The 23287-nt window shown below is 47.0% G+C and overlaps 1 protein-coding gene across 2 annotated transcripts in view; it reads right to left on the bottom strand.

Moving 5' to 3' along the window:
* Positions 1-22873, bottom strand: part of srsf7a (serine and arginine rich splicing factor 7a) — a 29879-nt gene extending 7006 nt beyond the window's left edge. For both annotated transcript variants that reach the window (XM_070867845.1, XM_070867844.1), the window contains exons 1-6: positions 22778-22873; positions 7708-7932; positions 4092-4271; positions 1522-1608; positions 1352-1396; positions 307-354 (exon numbers count right to left, since the gene is read on the bottom strand). In XM_070867845.1, coding sequence (XP_070723946.1) covers positions 307-354; positions 1352-1396; positions 1522-1608; positions 4092-4271; positions 7708-7922 — 575 coding nt within the window. In that variant the 5' untranslated portion in view covers positions 7923-7932; positions 22778-22873. The remainder of the gene's footprint in view (positions 1-306; positions 355-1351; positions 1397-1521; positions 1609-4091; positions 4272-7707; positions 7933-22777) is intronic.
* Positions 22874-23287: the final 414 nt, after the last annotated feature.

The raw sequence follows: 23287 nt of genomic DNA, 5'->3' as shown, positions 1-23287 counted from the left end.
CCCATCATGTCCATGCCGGCCAATAAGAGGCTCTCCAGCCTAATCACACTTGAAGCACTGCATCACCGCCACTGCGGCTAGCATCAGCTAAATCAGCACGTACCAGGCAGTGAACCCGGGAACCTTCCTAGTTGTTCATGGTTCAGCTACTCACAGAGCCAGTGGTGCTTTGGGGAGAGAGGTTTACTCTCCTCCACACACACACTTTGGCCTTTCAGAGAATGACCACTCCCTTTCCCCTCCACGGAAACACGCATAAAACTTTCCGAATTGCGGCGCTCTGAACAGAAAAAGAATTCCACCTACCTTCTTCTAAGTGGAGATCTGGATTTGGACCTCATTGGAGTGAGGGACCTGGAGAGAGAGAGAGAGAGAGAGAGAGAGAGAGAGAGAGAGAGAAGGATTGCTGTTAAAACAACATTACACACTACCCATTTTAAACTGCGCCATATTAAAAAGGACATTCAGAAGAGTTAGTCAGTTCACTGGGCTTACACTCCTGCAAGCCCAATACGTTGAACAATAGTTTGTGCGCATGTGACCCAACACCTCCCAACGTGTCCACAATTCCTATTAAGATCCACTGCATCAAAATCCCAATCCAAACCAAACCTTATCCCGGGACTGGCCACCATCAGGATATAATACAAGACCTTCAATGACTACTTTAATCTTGATTACATGGATTCAGGCCAACAGCCCAACTCAATGTAAAAATGAGAAGCAACTGCACTAACAGGGGGCAATAAAATATCTGCAAAGATTACATACAAACTACACTACAAAAACAGGCCATTTGGCCCAACAGGTTTTATGCTCCACACGAGCCTCCTCCCAGTCTACTTCATTTAACCCATCAGCACAACCCTCTATTCCATTCTCTCTCATGCTTTCCCTTAAATGCATCCATGTTATTCACCTCAACTACTCCATATGGTAGCATTAATTATAGTGTACAAGGGGGCGTGACGGCGGAGATAGGGGGAGCGGCAGCGGAGAGGAGAGGAGGGCTTAGGAGAGAATAGGAGGGGGTGGTGGAGGGAGGAGGAGGCAGTTCCAAGTTTTCCTCTGCTCCAAATTTCATTGAAACAGAAGTAGGCCATTCAGCCCCTCGAGCCTGCTCAGCCACTCATGACGGATATTGATCTTAACTCCATCTACCCGCCTTGGGTTCTGTAACCATCAATACTCTCGCCTAACAAAAATCATCATTTTGGACATTTTCAATTGACCTGCAGCCTTTACAGTGTATTTGGACCGAGAGAATTCCACGTTTCCACCACCCTGTGTGTGAAGAAGTGCCGACATCCCCCCCTCGCTCTAATTTGAAGGTTACGGATTTGACACTCACCGACTTCTCTTCTTCGAATATGAAGGAGAGCGGGAACGGGATCGGCTGCAACGAGAAAAAAAATTACATTAACAGAGTTACCGTCCCGCATAATGGCCGCCGACCCAACACCCACACACACACCCACACACACACACACCCCCCTCCCCAAACTGGCTCCAGTCACTTACCGATCGCGGCTGCGACTGCGGGACCTGGTATAACGGCGGCCCCTGGATCTGGATCTCGAGCGGGACCGAGACCTAGACCGCGACCGACTAAAACAGAAGAGAAGATTATGAGCGGGCGCGGTGTAAGAGCACGCGCGACAGCTAGCCATGCTGCACAAGTGTCAAAAAATTAATCAAAACGGTTACTTTTAAAAAGTTAAACGTGGATTTGCACAGCCACTTTTTTTAATTGAAAGTGTTAAAAAAAATGTCACATTAAAATTAAATACTGTTTTTTTTTATAAAAAAAGGCTTGTAAAATTATAAACTACTCCTGATAAGAAATTAACCTTTACAGAACAGATTAGCCGTCTCTGCCCCCAGAGAGATCTAGAAGATCTAGAAGACGCAGGTTGGTCTAATTATGTTCATTTCTCGTTGTATCTAGCAGATCTTCCAAACACAAAGCCCAAATCAGGATACATGTGGTGCTTGATTGTGGAATATTTGAGGGGAGTTTGGACTAGGACGGACTAAGATGGACGCTCCTCTCGCAAACCGGAGAGCCTGATTACGCGGCTTGATGGGCGCACTTTAGCGTTACATCTTTAGAACAGGCCAATTTTCTGTATCTCAAAGACTGTAGATTGATTTTTTTTTTTGTTTTGTTAAAGGCAGGACGAAGCAGAACCTCAGGTAGAGGACTGGTATGTGCACACCACAGGAGATCTGAACCCGCAGTGGCCAAAGTTTGCTAGAAGGCCCGGTGCCATGAGGGTCAGAAGATCATTAACCATGGCGGCAGACTCAAATGCAGCAACCTGAAAGGTTGGATCAGGTGAATCGTTAGCCAAAGAATAATTATTACACCAGAAACATTGTTAACAGCCCTTGAAAAATACAGTCAGCCCGGTGGTTAGGGAGGAACAATAGCAAGATTAGAATGGTGTGACCCCCCCCAAAAAAAACGGCCACATCAATTTTTAGTTCGACAAAACTGCATTTGCCCCCTGCCCGCCCCCCCCCCCCCCCCCAATGGCCCAACTGGGCAAATGCACCACACTGTGAAGTACCAGTGTTCCAGAAGGCCCCGTGTCCAATTTCCAGTTCGCAGTGAATTAACGAATCTCAGCGGAGGCGGCTGTTCAATTGAATGGTGGGGAAGGAGACAAAGAAAAGTCAGCATTCCCATTCTGTTATCACGCCTGCAGAAACATGCAGGAGGTTGAAGTCAAGTTTGGGATTGCCCTCCATGGAGCAATGGTCTGCCGACTCACACCAGCCAGGCTCACCGATGGAAGAGCCACTTGTGCATGGGTACCAGAGGGAGACGGGACACCGAGGGAACCATAGTCCAGGAGGAGGTTGCACCTTCAGGAGTGGGTGAAAAACAAATTGGGGGGAAAAAAAAATCTGCGGTTTCTCCATCTGGCAATTTGCCACAAGGGAAGCAGGGGGTCAAAGGTTACAGTCAGCGTGGGCATGTGGCAATTAAATTTTTTTTTAAAAACACTGATTGTTCCATCCCTGCCACCAATACAATCTATTCCTCAAAACTAAAAGCATCAACGAACAACTGTCTGGGATTACTAATTATTCGCAGGATCTGTCTTTACTGTCACGCTGGAGTCAACATGCACCTCACTAATTCGCAACTTTCAACTCATTTCACAAACAGCTGACGTCTGTTAATTTGGACAGACTAGGCAGGGCCTTCCCCGGGATGGACAGGTTCAGGTCTGTGGGGTACTTTGATCCGTGCAACATTAGGATCTTTCCACCTTGGGAGTCCCAATTAACAGGGTTCAAACTGCATGGTACAGGTACAGTGAAAACTTACTTTACATATATACAGGGCAAGTTTTAAAAAAGGTTAAGACATTCAAACATGTACATATTTTAGCATTTAAACAGAAGACAGATCAGACATATATAATATACGCTTGCATACAAAAACAACATGGAAATTGGAAAACATTTTTCTAAGTCTTCTAAAAATGTTATTAGTCGCTTCAAGATAAAACATTTTGGATACCTCCATTAGCAAATTCCGTTACCCGCAGCCTAGAGGAATTTAATGGAGCGCCCATGTGTTGCACTCTTTTGGTGGGAGAGAAGCAAGCCAAGGTGCAAGGGCGAACGATATGATCTTCTAAAGCTGTAGGTAACGGGACTCCCTCAATATTGCTGTGCGCTGGAACACAACCGAGCAGAACTTTACCAGTCAGTGGGGCTGCTAGACCAGGCGTTTCAGAGCATTCGATTCAAGAACAAGACAGCGTGGCGTTTGGCCAAATATACGGCAGAAATCACTGCAGCGGGAGGAATGGTCATGGAAAACCTTGCGTTGCCAATCTCCCAATGAAACACTTGTGCTAGGGCAACACCAGGCCGGTAAAGGTTCGCCAACCTCTCTTACTGCTCTCTCTCTCTGGACTTTTACACAGTTCTTCCCTTCGTTTTGCTCAGATTTTTCAAGGGCCAGTTACTTATATAGCAGTTCCTTCCTAAGACCCATGCTTATTCTGCTGATCTGAAAGATGCCGATTGCCCCACTTTGCGGCCAGCGTGCCCCCCCGCCTGCAGCTTACCTGATGCCTCGCCTCCTTTTGCTGTAGCGGTAGCAGTCGTAAGCATAGTGGCCACGCTCGCCGCACTGGTAACAACGGTCATTGGGGTCAAACTGGCGGCGAGCCGGAGGACGGCCAAAGCGCGACTTGCGCGACATCCCATTCGACAGCTCGACACGCACCCTCGATCCGCACAGAACCCTGCAAGAGCGAGAAAGGGAGAGAAAGAAACGAGTTTCTAAAGAGTGAGGGAGGGGGCAACGCACAGGCAGCTGCACATCCACATCAGGGCCTTAACCACACGTTGCATTCGCTACATAACGTATTAGAGATGGAGTAATCATTTGCAACCAGTTAGCTGCGTGCTGCACTAAACCCCCACCGTTCCTCATCACAGACACTAAATAGTCATCAAGTCCCACACCCCAGGGACTCGAGCACAAAAATCGCGGCGGATACTCCCAGTGCACTGCTCACGGAACGCTGCACTGTCAGAGGAGCCGTCTTTCGGATGAGACGTTAAACCGAGCCCCCATCTGCTGTCTCAGGTGGACGTGAAAGATCTCAGGGCACTATTTCGAAGAAGAGCAGGGGAGTTATCCCCGGTGTCCTGGCCGATATTTATCCCTCAATCAACATCACAAAAACAGATTATCTGCGTCATTATCACATTGCTGTCTGTGGGAGCTTGCTGTACGCTAATTGGCTGCCGCGTTTTACGGCATTACAACAGTGACTACACTTCAAAACATACTTCATGGGCTGTAAAGCACTTTGGGATGTCCTGGGGGTTGTGAAAGGCGCTATAGAAATGCAAGTTCTTTCTTTTTTTTTTAAATACAGGTTTGAAGCAAGAAACTCAATGTCGGAAATACAGGTGCTTTAAAAAAGAAAAGATGGGTTCAAATTTCTGACAAACTGCCTCCAACTCAAAACACTGACCCATCTTTTGAGGTTAGCACCTGCTGCCTATTCAGTTCCATGCATTTCTCAAATCTCCAGTTTTTCCAAAACAAGTTAAAACTTGTTTACCACCCAAAGAAATCGGACGTGGCGCTGCAAAGTTCAGCTTGAGGCTACCAACGACCCATTGCCCGCCAATCGCCCTGGCATAAGTAGCCATTGCCCACATGCGTCCATACATTATTCAACCAGTGGGCCTCACAGCCACGCTCAACCCAAATCCTCCACGGGCACTTTGCAGGACTGGTGATCAAGGGTGGGCCGCCTGGCTGATTTCCCCCTCCCTAATATACGGTACCAAAGACACCACCACCATTCAGCGAACTCAACACAGACTGATAGAAGAGAGCCCCAGCCCATTCTCTCGAAAAGAGAAGGCAGAGAGGTGACCTGATTGAGGTCTTTATTTTAAGAACATAAGAAATAGAAACAAGAGTAGGCTATACGGCCCCTTGAGCCTGCTCCGCCATTCAATAAGATCATGGCTGATCTGATCATGGACTCCGCTCCACTTCCCCGCCCGCTCTCCATAACCCCTTATCGTTTAAGAAACTGAATCAATTTATGACAGAAATAGACAATGTCCCGGCTTCCACAGCTCTCTGAGGCAGAGAATTCCACAGATTCACAACCCTCAGAGAAGAAATTTCTCCTCATCTCTATTTTAAATGGGCGGCCCCTTATTCTAAGATCGTGCCCTCTAGTTCTAGTCTCCCCCCATCAGTGGAAACATCCTCTCTGCATCCACCTTGTTAAGCCCCCTCATAATCTGATGTTTCGATAAGATCACCTCTCATTCTTCTGAATTCCAATGAGTAGAGGCCCAACCTACTCAACCTTTCCTCATAAGTCAACCCCCTCATCCCCGGAATCAACCGAGTGAACCTTCTCTGACCTGTCTCCAAAGCAGGTATATCCTTTCGTAAATACGGAAAACAAAACTGCACGCAGTATTCCAGGTGTGGCCTCACCAATACCCTGTATAGCTGTAGCAAGACTTCCCTGCTTTTATACTCCATCCCCTTTGCAATAAAGACCAAGATACCATTGGCCTTCCTGATCACTTGCTGTACCTGCATACTAACCTTTTGTGTTTCATGCACAAGTACCCCCAGGTCCCACTGTACTGCGGCACTTTGTAATTTTTCTCCATTTAAATAATAACTTGCTCTTTGATTTTTTTTCTGCCAAAGTGCATGACCTCACACTTTCCAACATTATACTCCATCTGCCAAATTTTTGCCCACTCAATTAGCCTATGTCCTTTTGCAGATTTTTTTGTGTCCTCCTCACACATTGCTTTTCCTCCCATTTTTGTATCGTCAGCAAACTTGGCTACGTTATACTCGGTCCGTTCTTCCAAGTCGTTAATATAGATTGTAAATAGTTGGGGCCCCAGCACTGATCCCTGCGTCACCCCACTAGTTACTGGTTGCCAACCAGAGAATGAACCATTTATCCCGACTCTCTGTTCTCTGTTAGTTAGCCAATCCTCTATCCATGCTAATATATTAACCCCAACCCCGTGAACTTTTATCTTGTGCAGTAACCTTTTATGTGGCACCTTGTCAAATGCCTTCTGGAAGTCCAAATACACCACATCCACTGGTTCCCCTTTATCCACCCCGTTCGGTACATCCCCAAAGAACTCCAGCAAATTTGTCAAACATGACTTCCTCTTCATAAATCCATGCTGACTCTGCCTGACCGAATTTTGCTTTTCCAAATATCTTGCGACTGCTTCTTTAATAATGGACTCCAACATTTTCCCAACCACAGATGTTAGGCTAACTGGACTACAGTTTCCTCCTTTTTGTCTGCCTCCTTTTTTAAATAGGGGCGTTATATTTGCTGTTTTCCAATCTGCTGGGACCTCCCCAAAATCCAGGGAATTTTGATAAATTACAACCAATGCATCCACAATCCCTGCCGCTACTTCTCTTAAGACCCTAGGATGCAAGCCATCAGGTCCAGTGGAATTATCTGCCTTTTGTCCCATTATCTTACTGAGTACCACCTCCTTAGTGATTGTGATTAAGTTTCTTTCTCCCCATAGCCCCTAGACTACCCACTGTCGGAATATTGTTAGCGTCCCCTACCGAAAAGACTGATATAAAATGATTTGATCGGGTAGATGTAGAGAAGATGTTTCCATTTGTGGATCAGACCAGAACTAGGGGCCATCAATATAAGAAAGAAAGACATCAAAGCACTTTACAGCCAATGAAGTACTTTTGGAGTGTAGTCACTGTTGTAATGTAGGAAACTAAGTGCTATACAGCCAATGAGGTATAGCCACTAATAAACCCAATAAAGTCTTTACCCAGAGAGGGGTTAGAATGTGGAACTCGCTACCACAAGGAGTGGTTGAGGCAAATAGCAGATATATTTAAGGGGAAGATAGGTAAACACAAGGGAGAACAGATAAAGCAGTAGGGGGAGATGAAGGGGGTGGGAGGAGCATAAAAACCACAGCATGCACCAGTTGGGCCAAATGGCCTGTTTCAGTACTGTACGCTCTACGCAAGACTGGGGATGGAAGCTGGGACCTTTATGACTCAGTCATTTACCATCAAAATGAGCTCAAGCTTCAAGGGAGCCCCGACTGATGGCTGCCGATGGACATTGGGGGCGCTGACAGTGCTCAGTTTGAGGGGCTTTGCGAGATACTCACTTGCCATCCATCCCACGCACGGCGTCCTCTGCATCCCTGGGGTCTTCGAACTCCACGAAAGCGAAACCCGGGGGGTTCCGCGCCACCCACACGTTCCTCAGAGGGCCATAGTAGCTGAAAGCTCGCTCCAGTTCTCCTTTGGCCGCTCCCGTTCCCAGGTCACCAACGTAGACCTTGCAGTCGGAAGCCCGGGAGCTTCTGGAGTAGTACGACATTCTTCAGCTCCTGTCCACAAAGCAAAAAACACATTAACCCCATCAATTATTTTCTTCCCTTATATACTGGCGGCTCCAACTCTGGCCTCTTGAACATCCCGGATTTTAATCGCTCCACCATTGGTGGCTGTGCCTTCAGCTGCCTGGGCCCCAAGCTCTGGCACTCCCTCCCTAAACCTCTGCGTTTCTCTACCTCTCTTTCCTCCTTCAAGACGCTCCTTTAGAGTTCAAAAGAATGAGAGGTGATCCCATTGAAACATACAAAATCCTTACGGGACAGGGTAGATGAAGGGAGGATGTTTCCCCGGGCTGGGGAGTCTAGAACCAGGAATCACAGTCCCAGAATAAGGGGTCGGCAATTTAGGACTGAGATGAGGAAAAATTTCTTTACTCAGAGGGTGATGAATCTCTGGAATTCTCTACCCCAGAGAGCTGTGGAGGCTCAGTCTTTGAGTACATTCAAGACAGGGATTGATAGATTTTCGGATATTAAGGGAATCAAGGGCTATGGGTTAGTACAGGGAAGTGGAGTTGAGGTAGATCAGCCATGATCTTATTGAATGGCAGAGCAGGCTCGAGGGGCCGAATGGCCTTCTCCTGCTCCTAATTCTTGTTATGTTCTTAAAGCCTACCTCAGATGCCCAAATATCTCCTTTTGTGGCTCATCATCGAATTTTGTTTCATAATTCTCCTGTGAAGTGTCTTGGGACTTTTTAAACTATGTTAAAGGCACTATATAAATACAAGTTGTTAATCACTGGCCACTTTCTATGTTTTGAGATAAAACTGGCTCAGAATCTGCCTACTTGTCATTCTGCACAATTAAAATGCGTTAGTACAAGGTTGCGATGATAGCTATGGTCTTTAAGAGCACCTGTAAGCCAACATTTTCAAACACTTCGCTGTCGTGCGTGGCCATGTTTGACACAGCTCCCGGCTCTCCTGGAGAACATGTGGAAACCGAGAGGATCACAGAACACAGCGGTACCAAGTGCGAGAGTATAAAATGTACCTCAGAGGCAAACGACACTCGCACAACCTTGAGAGCTTCGGTGCCCTCACACAGCTAAACTGGAGAATGCGCAGCGCTCGAGTCGTGTGTTCAGTCACAGCGGCCCATGCCAACCGGCACTGGAGCAGACTGAACAGCAGGAACCACAGGCACTGACGCACACTAAATGTATCTGCCAGGGGACAACTTGCACAGTCAGCCACACAGCTGAGTTTCCTTTCCTAACATTGGTTTAAAATCCTTGAGAGAGAAAAAAAAATCGCACATGGAATTCTTTTAACACCAGGAATGAGGAAAGTCCAGCAGCGATATCTTGTTTCTCTCGCCCTCCTCGCCCACTAGAATTCCTTCCCTAACCTCTCTACCTCTTTTCAGATGCTCCTTAAAACCTACTTCTGGCCAAGATTTTGGTCATTTGTCCTGATATTTCCTTATGTGGTTCGGTGTCAAGTGCTTATTAAGTGCCTTGGGATGTTTTGCCACGGTATATGAGTTATATAAATTTAAGTTGCAGATGATCAAAGTACCCTCCCACGTTATTGTTACATAATCGGAGCAGAACTGTGCAGCAATGCACACAGCCCATACAGCAATGAGCAGTACGTCCATGCAGCAATGCACAGCACCATTTCGTAATACAATGCGACATTAACAGAAATGCACAGTGCCATACAGTATTACAGTATGCCAATAAAGTGAGGTTTCTTGACATAATCGAGGTCGCAAAAAGAGCATCTCTTGAAAATTAATTCAGGAAGACATTGTGAAACAAGACAGAAACTCCATTAAGTACAATTCTCAGGACATGGCCACTAATAAGATTGCAACACCTCAAGGATAAAATACCATTTACCTAAAGTGCCAGATGCCTTCTAGCAGTGTAACGGATTTGATTCTCTGCAGTCTCCTTTAGGAAGCAGGCCAGTATTATTTATAACCCATTTCAACGCTATCGTATCAAGTATGACCCCATAAAACTTGCATGAGCTCTCATGCTCCCAATGCTACAAGGGCCAGTGCCAAGCGCGGTTCACAGCTGGTCAGACAGCTCAGTGGCTCACACTCTTGCCTCCGAGTGAGATGGTTGTGCGTTCAAGTCCCATTGCAGAGACTAGAGCAAAGAAAATCTAAGCTGAAACTCAAGTGCAGTACTGAGGGAGTGCAGCACTGTCGGAAATGCCGCCTTTCAGATGAGATATTAAACCGAGTCCCTGTTTGCTCCCTCACGTGGATCTGGCACTATTTCGAAGAAGAGCAGGAGAGTTATCCCCCAGTGTCCTGGCCAATATTTATCCCTCAATCAAAATCACAAAAAAAAATGATCTGGTCATTATCACATTGCTGTTTTTGGGAGCTTGCTGTGCGCAAATTGGCTGCCATGTAGCTTACAACAGTGACTACACTTCAAAAGTGCTTCATTAGCTGTAAAGCACTTTGGGACGTCGGGTGGCCATGAAAGGCGCTATATAAATGCAAATCTTTCTTTTTTTTTACCATAACTGCAGGGGGCAATGACAAGAGTCCATCGCAGAGTGACACAGTTAAGACTGTGGGAAGAGGACAGATATAGGAGCGCCGTGTATTGCAAGTGCAAAACAGCACCACCTGAGCTTAGAGAGAGATGTGCCAACGAACAACTACAGTGCATTCAGTAATCACACAACCAGGTTAATAACCAGCAAGTAACCTGCACCTGAAGTGCACCATATTAACCCTCGGGGTTTATGAGACTAAAACAGATCTGGGAGTGTTGGAAGCCCTCTAAACTCACGGAGCTACATGAAAGGTTTACAGGGCATAATTACAGATCGATAGACAAGATAGTCTGAGAATGTTACATATTAACATACGAAAACGTGGAACATGAAAAGACTCACTCTCCCATCCCACACTGTCATGATGCCCTATGCTTTGCAATACAGACAATCCCCACCTGGATCCATGTCATCTCCCGGGAGGAGCGAAAAAACAGATTAAAAACCCAGGCGAATTGGTGGGGGGAGGAGAAAAATTCCACTCCAGCCCTTTAGGCAATCGAAACTAGTCCAGTAGGTCACTGTGACCCTCATTTATATTATAGGATATCGACTTGTACTATGGTGATCGCCTCCCCAGCCAGAAGGAAGTCCAGCTCTCGCTTGAAGCAATACAGTGAATTAGAGTTCATTGCACGAGCCACAGGCCCACTACTTGGACAAAGAATCACTGTCCAACATCCAAGCTAGTTATTACATAGAATTTACAGAACAGGAACAGGCCATTCGGCCCAACTGGTCTACACTCCTCACCCTACTTCATCTAACCCCGTCAGAATATCCTTCATTTCTTTTCTCCCGCGTGCTTATCTAGCTTCAGCTTAAACACATTTATGCTATTTGTCTCAACTGCTCCCTGTGGTAGCGAGTTCCACATTCTAACCACTCTTTGGGTAAAGAAGTTTCGTATTGGATTTATTAGAGACTATCTTATATTTATGGCCCCTAGTTTTGGACCCCACACACACACGTAGAAACATCTTCTCTACATCGACCCCATCCAACCCCATCATAATTGTAAAGCTCTCTATTATGTCATCCCTCAGCCTTCTGAACAGCCCGAGCCTCGTTCAGTCTTTTCTGATAGTTATAACCTCTCAGTTCTGGTATCATCCTTGTAAATCTTTTTTGTTGTTGAACTTCCTCCAGTGCCTTTATAATAAAGGAGATCAGAACTGTGCCCAGTACTCCAAGTGTTTTCTAACCAGTTCAACAAGTTCAACATAACTTCTCTCTTTTCAATTCGCATTTTCTGTGGCCTTGTTAGCCTGCGTTACTACTTTTAATGATTTATGAATTTGTAGCTCTGCCCTTACATAACTTGTAAACGTGATCTTTGGTTCTCCCGAACCTACCAGCTGAAATGATTTGTCCACATGAACACAAATTAGCCTCGCAAACCTCGATCAAATCACCCCCAAGTCTACGCTTCCCGAAAGTGCACACACCCAGCTCTTCTAATTGTCAGTGGAGAGAGAAAGAGTTATTGTTTCAGGTAGGTGACCTTTTGTCAGAGATGAAACGTTAACTCTGTTTCTCTCGCCACAGATGCTGCCTGACCTGCTGAGCATTTCCAGCATATAAATCTAGGCTGACACTCCCAGTGCAGTGCTGAGGGAGCGTCGCACTGTCGGAGGTGCCGTCTTTCAGATGAGGTGTTAAACCGAGGCCCCGTCTGCTCTCTCAGCTGGATGTAAAAGATCCCATGGCACTATTTCGAAGAGGAGCAGGGGAGTTATCCCTGGTGTCCTGGGCCAATATTTATCCCTCAATCATCATATCTGGTCATTATCACATTGCTGTGTGTGGGAGCTTGCTCTGCGCAAATTGGCTGCAGAGTTTCCCACATTACAACAGTGACTACACTCCAAAAGTACTTCATTGGCTGTAAAAGGCTTTGAGACGTCCAGTGGTCATGAAAGGCGCTATATAAATTCAAGTCTTTCTTTCATGTCCCAGCTCTAAGACTGACTGGGAAGCAAAGGTGTTTTAAATTGGCAATTTATCTCGTGGTCCTTCTCTGCATCTTTTCTAAAGCTGCAATAGGATCTAGCACGGTGACCAATGTTGGCCACAGCAACGTTACTCAGCTTTGGAGTGCACCGAACATTTATGTTTTTACTCTCTGATCCTATCTCATTTTTAAGTATTTATAAAAATAGCAGCACTGGCAGGGTTGAGTTGTTAAACTAGTTTCGGCCAAATCAAGACAAAGAGAAGCAAAAACAAAGCTGAAGCTGCACTCACTTTGTGTATGTATAAACCCGGAGAATTTTCCTTCTAACATGATGTTGTGAACACAAACAGCCATATGAAAATTCAGATGTAAATAGCAGGAGAACTTTCTGCTCGACAGGGTAGATGCAGAAAGGATGTTTCCCCTCGTGGGGGAATCCAGAACTAGGGGGCATAGTTTCAGAATAAAGGGATATACTTGCATTGGAGGCAGTTCAGAGAAAGTTCACTCGGTTGATTCCGGAGATGAAGGGGTTGTCTTATGAAGAGCGGTTGAGCAGGTTGGGTCTGTACTCATTAGAGTTCAGAAGAATGAGAGGTGATCTTATTGAAAGGTATAAGATTCTGAGGGGGCTTGACAGGTTGGATGCAGGCAGGATGTTTTCCTCTCGTGGGGGAATCTAGAACTATGGGGCATAGTTTCAGAATAAGAGGTCGTCCATTTAAAACAGAAATGAGGAGGAATTTCTTCTCTCAGGGTCATGAATCTTTGGCATTCTCTGCCCCAGAGAGCTGTGGAGGCTGGGTCATTGAATGTATTTAAGATGGAAATAGACAGATTTTGAACAATAAGGGAGTCAAGGGTTATGGGGAGCAGGTGGGGAAGTGGAGTTGAGGCCAAGATCAGATCAGCCATGATCTTATTGAATGGCGGAGCAGGCTCGAGGGGCCAAATGGCCGACTCCTGCTCCTATTTCCTATGTTCTTATGTGGACTCTCCCCTATTCCCATCAACTCAAGCACAGACAAGGCCATCTCTGATCACTTCCTTGTACCCCTTTTCAAACCCCACTTCCTCTGCATCCACCACCGGGGGAAAAAAGCTCTCCCACTTACGCCACAAACTCCTAACTCTCTCTGTCCCTCCGCTTGCAATGATACTTCTGCAGCTGTTAATTGTCAGCCTGTGGCTCAGTGGGTAGCAACCTGAGTCAGAAGGTCGTGGGTTCAAGTCCCACTCCGCAGACTGGAGCACAAAAATCCAAGCCGACACGCCAGTACAGTGCTGAGGGAGCGCTGCACTGTCGGAGTTGCCGTCTTGCGGATGAGACGTTAAACCGAGGCCCCGTCTGCTCTCTCAGAAGATCCCATGGCACTATGTCAAAGAAGAGCAGGGGAGTTATCCCCGGTGTCCTATATTTATCCCTCAATCAACATAACAAAAACTGATTATCTGGTCATTATCACATTGCTGTTTGTGGGAGCTTGCTGTGCACAAATAGTGTGCTGCGTTTCCTACATTACAAATAGTGACTGCTCCAAAAAGTGCTTCATTGACTGTAAAGCGCTTTGGGATGTCAGGTGGTCGTGAAAGGCGCTATATAAATGTAAGTCTTTCTTTCTCAATTGCTTCCTCATTTTCACCCTTGATGCCCTCCTCCCCAGCAAAACGATTACTCTCTAATTCTGGTCGCTACACCCCTAGTATGGCCCCAGCTTTGCTCCCTTAAGTCCAAGAGATGCAGACTTGAACATATATGGTTTAGCTACTCATCACCGGATCTGACTGGACCACATCAAGCACTTGGTGCTCAAAACTACTCTCTGCTCCAGTATCATCCTGCAACGCAATGATAACCCTCAGCTTCTTTCATGGTGCACTATCCCTCCTCGTGCTTCTCGACCTCTCTGCAGCCTTTGACACGGTCGACCACACCATCCTCCTCTGCAACTCCGCCACTGTCTCGCTGAGTGGGACTGCGATCGCCTGACTTCACCAGTCGTAGCCAGAGAGCCTCCTGCAATAGCGACTCTTCCCGGAGTCCCCCAAGGGCTTATTCTTAGTCCCCACCTATCGACCATCCACATGCTGCCCCTATGCAACAGTTTCTGAACAGGACACCAGATTCACAGAGGTTCTCTTCGTGACATGCCTTAGATCTGATTTCTTAAACCGGTGCAGGGGCCAAATGGAGGCCAGCTCCTTCGCCACCAGTGAGGGAGACGCAATCTGAACGCATCAGTCCAATCCATTTAAGCATTTTCCAGCATCAGCTCAAAACTGAAATGGAACATCTTGGAAAGGTGTGCAGCACAGGAAGGGGACGGTTAGAAAGAGAGAGCCCAGAGTACATATTCTACAAAAGAAATAGGAGCAGGAGTTGGCCATTTGGCCCCTCGAGCCTGCTCCGCCATTCAATAAGATGGTTGATCTGATCCTGGCCTCAACTCCACTTCCCCGTTTACTCCCCATAACCCTCGACCCCCCGATCTTCCAAAAATCTGTATCACCACCTTAAATATTCAATGTCCCAGCCTCCACAGCTTTCTGGGGTAGAGAATTCCAAAGTTTCACAATCCTCTGATAAGAAATTCCTCATTTCCTTTTTAAATGGGCGACCTCTTATTCTGAAACTATGCCCCTTGTTCTAGATTCCCCCACGAGGGGGAAACATCCTCTCTGCATCTACCTTGTCGAGCCCCCTCAGAACCTTGTACGTTTCAAGATCATCTCTCAGTCTTCTACACTCCAATGAATACAGGCCCAACCTGCTCAACCTTTCTTCTAAACTGGGACCCTTTCACTTCATAATCCTGAAAAGCACAGTCCCTCACCAGTCACAGAAAACAAGTGCAGAATGTAGCCTCCCGTTTATAGGTCTAAACTAAGTCCACTGTTTTATATAGCAACTGCGGAGTGCAATAGGTTAGCTGATGCTTCCTACAAGAATTACTGGAACTTTTCAAATCCCTCCATGGCCTCGCAGCTCCCTATCTCTAATCTCCTCCAGCCCTACAACCCCTCCCCTCCCCCCCCCCTTTCAGAGATATCTGCGTTCCTCCAGTTATGGCATCTTAAGAAATCACGCTTTTAATCGCTCAATCATTGGCGATCGTGCTTTCAGTTACCTTGGCCCTAAACTCTGGAAATTCATTCCTAAACCTCTCCACCTCTCTTTCCTCCTTTAAGACGCTCCTAAAAAAGGAGGCAGATAAAAAGCAGGAAACTACAGACCGGTTAGCCCAACATCTGCCGTTGGGAAAATGCTGGAGTCCATTATTAAGGAAGCAGTAGCGGGACATTTGGAAAAGCATAATTCAATCAAGCAGAGTCAGCATGGATTTATGAAAGGGAAATCACATTTGACAAATTTGCTGGAGATCTTTGAGGATGTAACGAGCGGGAAGGGGAGGGGACCAGTCGATGTGGTGTATTTGGATTTCCAGAAGGCATTCGACAAGGTGCCACATAAAAGATTACTACACAAGATAAAAGTGAAGGGACTGAGTGTAATGTAGCCAAGTTTGCTGATGATACAAAGATGGGTGGGAAAGCAAATTGTGAGGAGGACACAATATATCCCTTTTCAGATTTTGACAGGCTAAGTGAGTGGGCAAAAATTTGGCAGATGGCGTATAATGTGGGAAAATGTGAGGTCATCAACTTTGGCAGAAAAAATAGAAAAGCTAATTATAATTTAATTGGAGAAAAATTGCAAAGTGCTGCAGTACAGAGGGACCTGGGGGTCCTTATGCATGAAACACAAAAAGTTAGTATGCAGGTACAGCAGGCGGTTAAGAAAGCAAATGGCATGTCGGCCTTCATAGCGAGGGGATTTGAGTACAGGGGCAGGGAGGTGTTGCTACAGTTGTATAGGGCCTTGGTGAGGCCACACCTGGAGTATTGTGTACAGTTTTGGTCTCCTAACTTGAGGAAGGACGTTCTTGCTATTGAGGGAGTGCAGCTAAGATTCACCAGACTGATTCCCGGGATGGTGGGACTGACCTATCAAGAAAGACTGGATCAACTGGGCTTGTATTCACTGGAGTTCAGAAGAGTGAGAGGGGACCTCATAGAAACGTTTAAAATTCTGACGGGTTTGGACAGGTTGGATGCAGGAAGAATGTTCCCAATGTTGGGGAAGTCCAGAACCAGGGGTCACAGTCTAAGGATAAGGGGTAAGCCATTTAGGACCGAGATGAGGAGAAACTTCTTCACCCAGAAAGTGGTGAACCTGTGGAATTCTCTACCACAGAAAGTAGTTGAGGCCAATTCACTAAATATATTCAAAAGGGAGTTGGATGAAGTCCTTACTACTCGGGGGATCAAGGGGTATGGCGAGAAAGCAGGAAGGGAGTACTGAAGTTTCATGTTCAGCCATTAACTCATTGAATGGCGGTGCAGGCTAGAAGGGCTGAATGGCCTGCTCCTGCACCTATTTTCTATGTTTCTATAGCAAGTAATCAGGAAGGCAAATGGAATGTGTGTCATTATTGCAAGGGGGATGGAGTATAAAAGCAGAGAAGTCCTGCTACAACTGTACACCTGGAGTACTGTGTACAGTTTTGATCTCCGTATTTAAGGAAGGATATACTTGTATTGGAGCTGGTTCAGAGAAGATTCACTCGGTTGATTCTGGAGGGGGTTGACTTATGAAAATAGGTTGAGTAGTTTGGGCCTGTACTCATTGGAGTTCAGAAGAATGAGAGTGATCTTATCAAAACATAAGATAATGAGGGGCTTGATAAGGTGGATGCAGAGAGGATATTTCCACTCATAGGGGAAACTAAAACTAGGGGACAATCTCAGAATAAGGGGCCGCCCATTTAAAACTGATGAGAAATTTCTTCTGAGGGTTGTAAATCTGCAGAATTCTCTGCCCCAGGGAGCTGTGAAGACTGGGTCATTGAATATATTCAAGGGGGAGATAAAACAGATTTTTGAGCAATAAGAAAAGAAAAGCGATGAGAACTGGTTGTCAGACAGGAAGCAAAGAGTAGGAGTAAATGGGTACTTTTCAGAATGGCAGGCAGTGACTAGTGGGGTACCGCAAGGTTCTGTGCTGGGGCCCCAGCTGTTTACATTGTACATTAATGATTTAGACGAGGGGATTAAATGTAGTATCTCCAAATTTGCGGATGACACTAAGTTGGGTGGCAGTGTGAGCTGCGAGGAGGATGCTATGAGACTGCAGAGTGACTTGGATAGGTGAGTGGGCAAATGCATGGCAGATGAAGTATAATGTGGATAAATGTGAGGTTATCCACTTTGGTGCTAAAAACAGAGAGACAGACTATTATCTGAATGATGACAGATTAGGAAAAGGGAAGGTGCAACGAGACCTGGGTGTCATGGCACATCAGTCATTGAAGATTGGCATGCAGGTACAGCAGGCGGTTAAAAAAGCAAATGACATGTTGGCCTTCATAGCGAGGGGATTTGAGTACAGGGGCAGGGAGGTGTTGCTACAGTTGTACAGGGCCTTGGTGAGGCCACACCTGGAGTATTGTGTACAGTTTTAGTCTCCTAACTTGAGGAAGGACATTCTTGCTATTGAGGGAGTGCAGCGAAGATTCACCAGACTGATTCCCGGGATGGTGGGACTGACCTATCAAGAAAGACTGGATCAACTGGGCTTGTATTCACTGGATTTCAGAAGAATGAGAGGGGACCTCATAGAAACGTTTAAAATTCTGACGGGTTTAGACAGGTTAGATGCAGGAAGAATGCTCCCAATGTTGGGGAAGTCCAGAACCAGGGGTCACAGTCTAAGGATAAGGGGTAAGCCATTTAGGACCGAGATGAGGAGAAACTTCTTCACCCAGAGAGTGGTGAACCTGTGGAATTCTCTACCACAGAAAGTAGTTGAGGCCAATTCACTAAATATATTCAAAAGGGAGTTAGATGAAGTCCTTACTACTAGGGGGATCAAGGGGTATGGAGAGAAAGCAGGAAGGGGGTACTGAAGTTGCATGTTCAGCCATGAACTCATTGAATGGCGGTGCAGGCTAGAAGGGCTGATTGGCCTACTCCTGCACCTATTTTCTATGTTTCTATAAGGGAGTAAAGGGTTATGGGGAGCGGATGGGGAAGTGGAGCTGAGTCCATGATCAGATCAGCCATGATCTTATTAAATGGCAGAGCAGGCTCGAGGGGTCAGGTGGCCTACTCTATTTATGTTCTTAAAAGCTACCTTTGATCAAGCTTTTGGTCATCTGCCCTAATTTCTTCTTTTGTTTTATAACACTCCTGTGAAGTGCCTTGGGGGCTTTTTACTGCCTTAAAGGCTCGATACAATTCCAACTTCTTGTAATTGTTTAGTGATGCACAGCGTCACATAGCAACACAGCGTGAAACAGGCACCACAAAGCCACTTCAGTGATTAGAACCTGAGCTCGCCGGATCCGTGCAGCGCTCCAGATTCTAAACTGGAAGTGCGGCCAGAAACAAACTTCTCAAAATAGGAAGCACAAATGCATCTGGCGCCAAAACTCTCTCAATTCACAAGTTCAGCAGCTGATAGGATCGCTACAACCAATATAACCGAACCTTACGTGACGCGTCAGTGCAGTTGGCATTCTGCAGCATTTTAAAATCTCAAAAGGCGCTCACCAAAATAAATGCACTTTGATGAACAGATCCGATTTATAGAGGAGGATTGCCAAGCAGCAACGGCTTATGCCCATAACTGAACCACACCAGCTAAAAGTGACAGTAGAGTGGTTTGTTGTAACAAGCGGTCACGCTTGGCAGCTTATGGGGATTTTTCCTCCCTTCCTTGCAAACTTTTCTCATTCCTGGAAAAACTGAAATCGACCAAGATACCAAAGGTCTGGAATCCCTCCAGTATTCGTCAGTGGCAGCATTCTCACACCGGAGTGGGTTCGAATCCCACTCCAGAGACTGGAGCGCAAAATTTGGGCTGACACTCCAGTGTGGTACCGAGGGAGTGCTGCACTGTCGGAGGTGCCATCTTTCGGATGAGACGTTGTGAGGGGGCAAACGGGGCCTCAGTTTAAGAACATAAGAAATAGGAGCAGGAGTAGGCCATACGGCCCCTCGAGCCTGCTCCGCCATTTAACACAATCAGGCTGATCCGATCATGGCCTCAGGTCCATTTCCCTGCCTGTAGCCCATAACCCCTTATCGGTTAGGAAACTGTCTCTCTCTGTCTCAATGTCCCAGCTTCCACAGCACTCTGGCAGCAAATTCCACAGATTTACAACCTTCTGAGAGAAGAAATTTCTCCTCATCTCGGCTTTAAATGGGCGGCCCCTTATTCTAAGATCATGCCCTCTAGTTCTAGTCTCCACCACCAGTGGAAACATCCTCTCTGTATCCACCTTGTCAAGCCCACTCATAATCTTATATGTTTCTATAAGATCACACCACATTCTTCTGAATTCCAATGAGCAGAGGCCCAACCCCCTCATCTCCGGAATCAACCAAGTGAACCTTTTCTGAACTGCATCCAAAGCAAGATATCCTTTCAGAAATATGGAAACCAAAACTGCATGCAGTATTCCAGGTGTGGCCTCACCAATACCTTGTATAGCTGTAGCAAGACTTCCCTGCTTTTATACTCCATTCCCTTTGCAATAAAGGCCACGATACCATTGGCCTTCTGATCACTTGCTGTACCTGCATACTATCCTTTTGTGTTTCATGCACAGGTACCTCCAGGTCCCGCTGCACTTTGCAATCTTTCTCCATTTAAATAACTTGCTCTTTGATTTTTTTTCTGCCAAAGTGCATGACCTCACACATTCCAACATTATACTCCATCTGCCAAATTTTTGCCCACTCACTTAGCCTGTATGTCCTTTTGCAGATTTTGTGTCCTCCTCACACATTGCTTTTCCTCCCAACTTTGTATCGTCAGCAAACTTGGCTACGTTACACTCAGTCCCTTCTTCCAAGTCATTAATATAGATTGTAAATAGTTGGGGTCCCAGCACTGATCCTTGCAGCACCCCACTAGTTACTGATTGCCAACTCGAGAATAAACCATTTATCCCGACTCTCTGTTCTCTGTTAGTTAGCCAATCCTCTATCCATGCTAATATATTACCACTAACCCAGTGAACTTTTATCTTGTGCAGTAACCTTTTATGTGGTCTCTCAGGTGGACGTAAAAGATTCCAGGGCATTATTCAAAGAAGAGCAGGTGCATTCTTGGTTAATATTTCTCCTTCAACCGGCATTGCTAAAACAGATGTCCTGGTCATTATCACACTGATGTTTGTGGGAGTTTGCTGTGCATAATTTGGCTGCTGCATTTCCTACACAGTGACTACACTTCAAAAGTACTCATTGGCTGTAAAGCATTTTGGATTGTGAAAGGAGCTATCTAAATAAGTCTCTATTTTCAGTACCTGAAATGCCTCTTATTCATGCACAAGCCTCTGCATCCTATCAGGATACTATTTGACCATGGGAGCACGACAGCCGTACGCTGCCCTAATATCCTCACATCCAGCAACGATCACTAAAGTGTGGTCAGGAACACAGACTGATTTCTCCCTCCCCTAACTCCACGTCTCTGTAGTCCCTGGCTGAGATCTGGCTGCTCAGCCCACCAACCTGGCTCAAGGGTACCGCAGCATTGTGGTTATGTTACTGAGCTAGCAATCCAAAGACCTGATCATCGACCTCAACTCCACTTTCCCGCCAGATCCCTATATCCATCGATTCCCCTCAACTCTAAAAATCTATCTATCTCAGCCTTGAATATACTCAGACTCAGTATCCTCTTGGGCAGAGAACACCAAAGATTCACAACCCTCTGAGTGAAGAAATTCCTCCCCGTCTTTATCTTAAATGGCCGACCCCTTATCCTGAGATTGTGCCCCTTAGTTCTAAACACTCCAGCCAGGGGAAACAGCCTCTTAGCATCTACCCTGTCACTCCCCTTCAGAATCCTGTATGTTTCAATGAGATCATCTCTCATTCTTCTAAACTCCAGAGCGTATAGGCCCATTCTACACAATCTCATCCCAAGACAGTCCTCTCATCCCAGGAATCAATCTAGTGAACCTCCATATCCTTCCTTCGATAAGGAGACCAAAACTGTGCGCAGTACTCCAGGTATGATCTCACCAAGGCCCTGTACAATTGTAGCAAGACTTCCTTACTCTTATACTCCAACCCCCTTGCAATAATGGCCAACATGCCATTTGCCTTCCTTATTGCTTGCTTTCTGCATTTCTCTCTGAACACCAACATTTAAAAGTGTTTCCGTTTAAAAAAGATTCTGTTTTTCTATTCTTCCCACCAAAGTGAATAACCTCACATTTCCCTGCATTATACTCCATCTGCCACCTTACTGCTCACTCATTTAGTCTATATCCCATTGCAGATGCTCGCCTCACAGCTTACTGTCCCCACCTAGCTTTGTATCGTCAGGAAACTTGGATACATTATACGCGATCCCTTTGTCTATCTCCTTTGTCAATGTCAGCAGTGGCTCAGTGGGTCGCAGGCTCTCGCCTTGGAGTCAGAAGTTGTGTGTTCAAGTGAGACTTCAGTACAAAAATCCAGGCCGACATTCCCAGTGCAGTGCTGAGGGAAGATGTTAAACCGAGGCCCGTCTGCTTTCAGGTAAAAGACCACATGGCACTGTTTTGAAGAGCAGGGGAGTTATGGTGTCCTGGCCAAAATTTATCCCTCCATCAACATCACGAGAAACAGATTATCTGGTCATGATCACATTGCTGTGTGCGGGAGCTTGCTGTGCACGAATTGGCTGCTGCGTTTCCCACATTGCAATAGTGACTACACTCCGAAAGTACTTCATTGGCTCTTAAGCACTTTAGAACGTGAAAGGCGCTACATAAATGAAAGTCTTTTTTTTCATTATCTAAAGAACGAAAGACTTTTCCTTGCATTTAAATGGGTGTAGAACGGTCATCGGGGGGCTGTGCCAGTACCAGGAGCCGCCCATCGGCTGGCTGAAGCCCAGCGCCGGGTCTCCAGGACACACGGGCCCCGGGGAGGCGGAGACCGAGGCCCGGGACCCCGGCTTACCTTCGACACACGCGGTCCAGCCGCCCGGCCACAGTCACACCAACTCCCCCCCCCCGGTCAGCAGGGCCCGAGGGCCTGGGGTTAAAAGGCGCGCTCCCCCCCCTGGCCCGGTCCATCACCCGGCGCCGCTGTAACAAAGGCCTGCGGCCTAGGCCGCCCCCCGCCGCGCCACCAACCACGCCGCCGCCGCACGGAGCCTAGAGCCGGGCACCACACTCAGGGAGGGAGGGAGGGGGGGCTCTCGGGCCCAGCCCGCGGCCTCCCTTCCCCTCACCCTGGATTTCCCCCCCCCGGCCTCGGGCTGTGTTGATGTGTTTTTTTTTACCGTTTTCTTTCCCTCCGTCCCGCTCTCGCCACCCGCGGAACTCGGCGCCTGCGCACTTCCCCACACCAACCAGGCGGCCGCTAACGCGTGCGCAGTTTAATCACGGGCGGGGAAGGCGCATGCGCGGCTTGTCCGTGCACGCGTAATTGGTCCGCCTCAAGGGGCAGCGCATGCGCAACTTGGCGTCGCCTGGGAGTGCGGCGCATGCGGAATATGTCAACGCCCTCGGTGGGGGAAGGTTAGAAACGCATGCGCGCTTTGTCATCGCTCGCCGCGGCACCGGAGCATGCGCCGCTTCACCCACCCGCCGGATGCCGGCAGGAGTATGCGCGCGCCGGCAAACTGCCGGCCTGAAGCCGCGGGAGGGCGCTGTGCTACGGAGCGCCTCCAAAAATTGGGCGCCAAGGAGGCGCTTCCTGCGCCTGAGTGGACAGGCCCAAGGGGCGCACAATATTGGGCCCACTGCCTCATTGTCGTCCAGCCTGCGAGCTGCAGACAATAATTGCTGTT

The sequence above is a fragment of the Pristiophorus japonicus genome, chromosome 26 (genome assembly GCF_044704955.1).
Source record: "Pristiophorus japonicus isolate sPriJap1 chromosome 26, sPriJap1.hap1, whole genome shotgun sequence".
Classification (NCBI taxonomy): Eukaryota; Metazoa; Chordata; class Chondrichthyes; family Pristiophoridae; genus Pristiophorus; species Pristiophorus japonicus.
The sequence above is the reverse complement of the archived record's forward strand: the minus strand, read 5'-3'. Positions and strand labels throughout refer to the sequence as shown.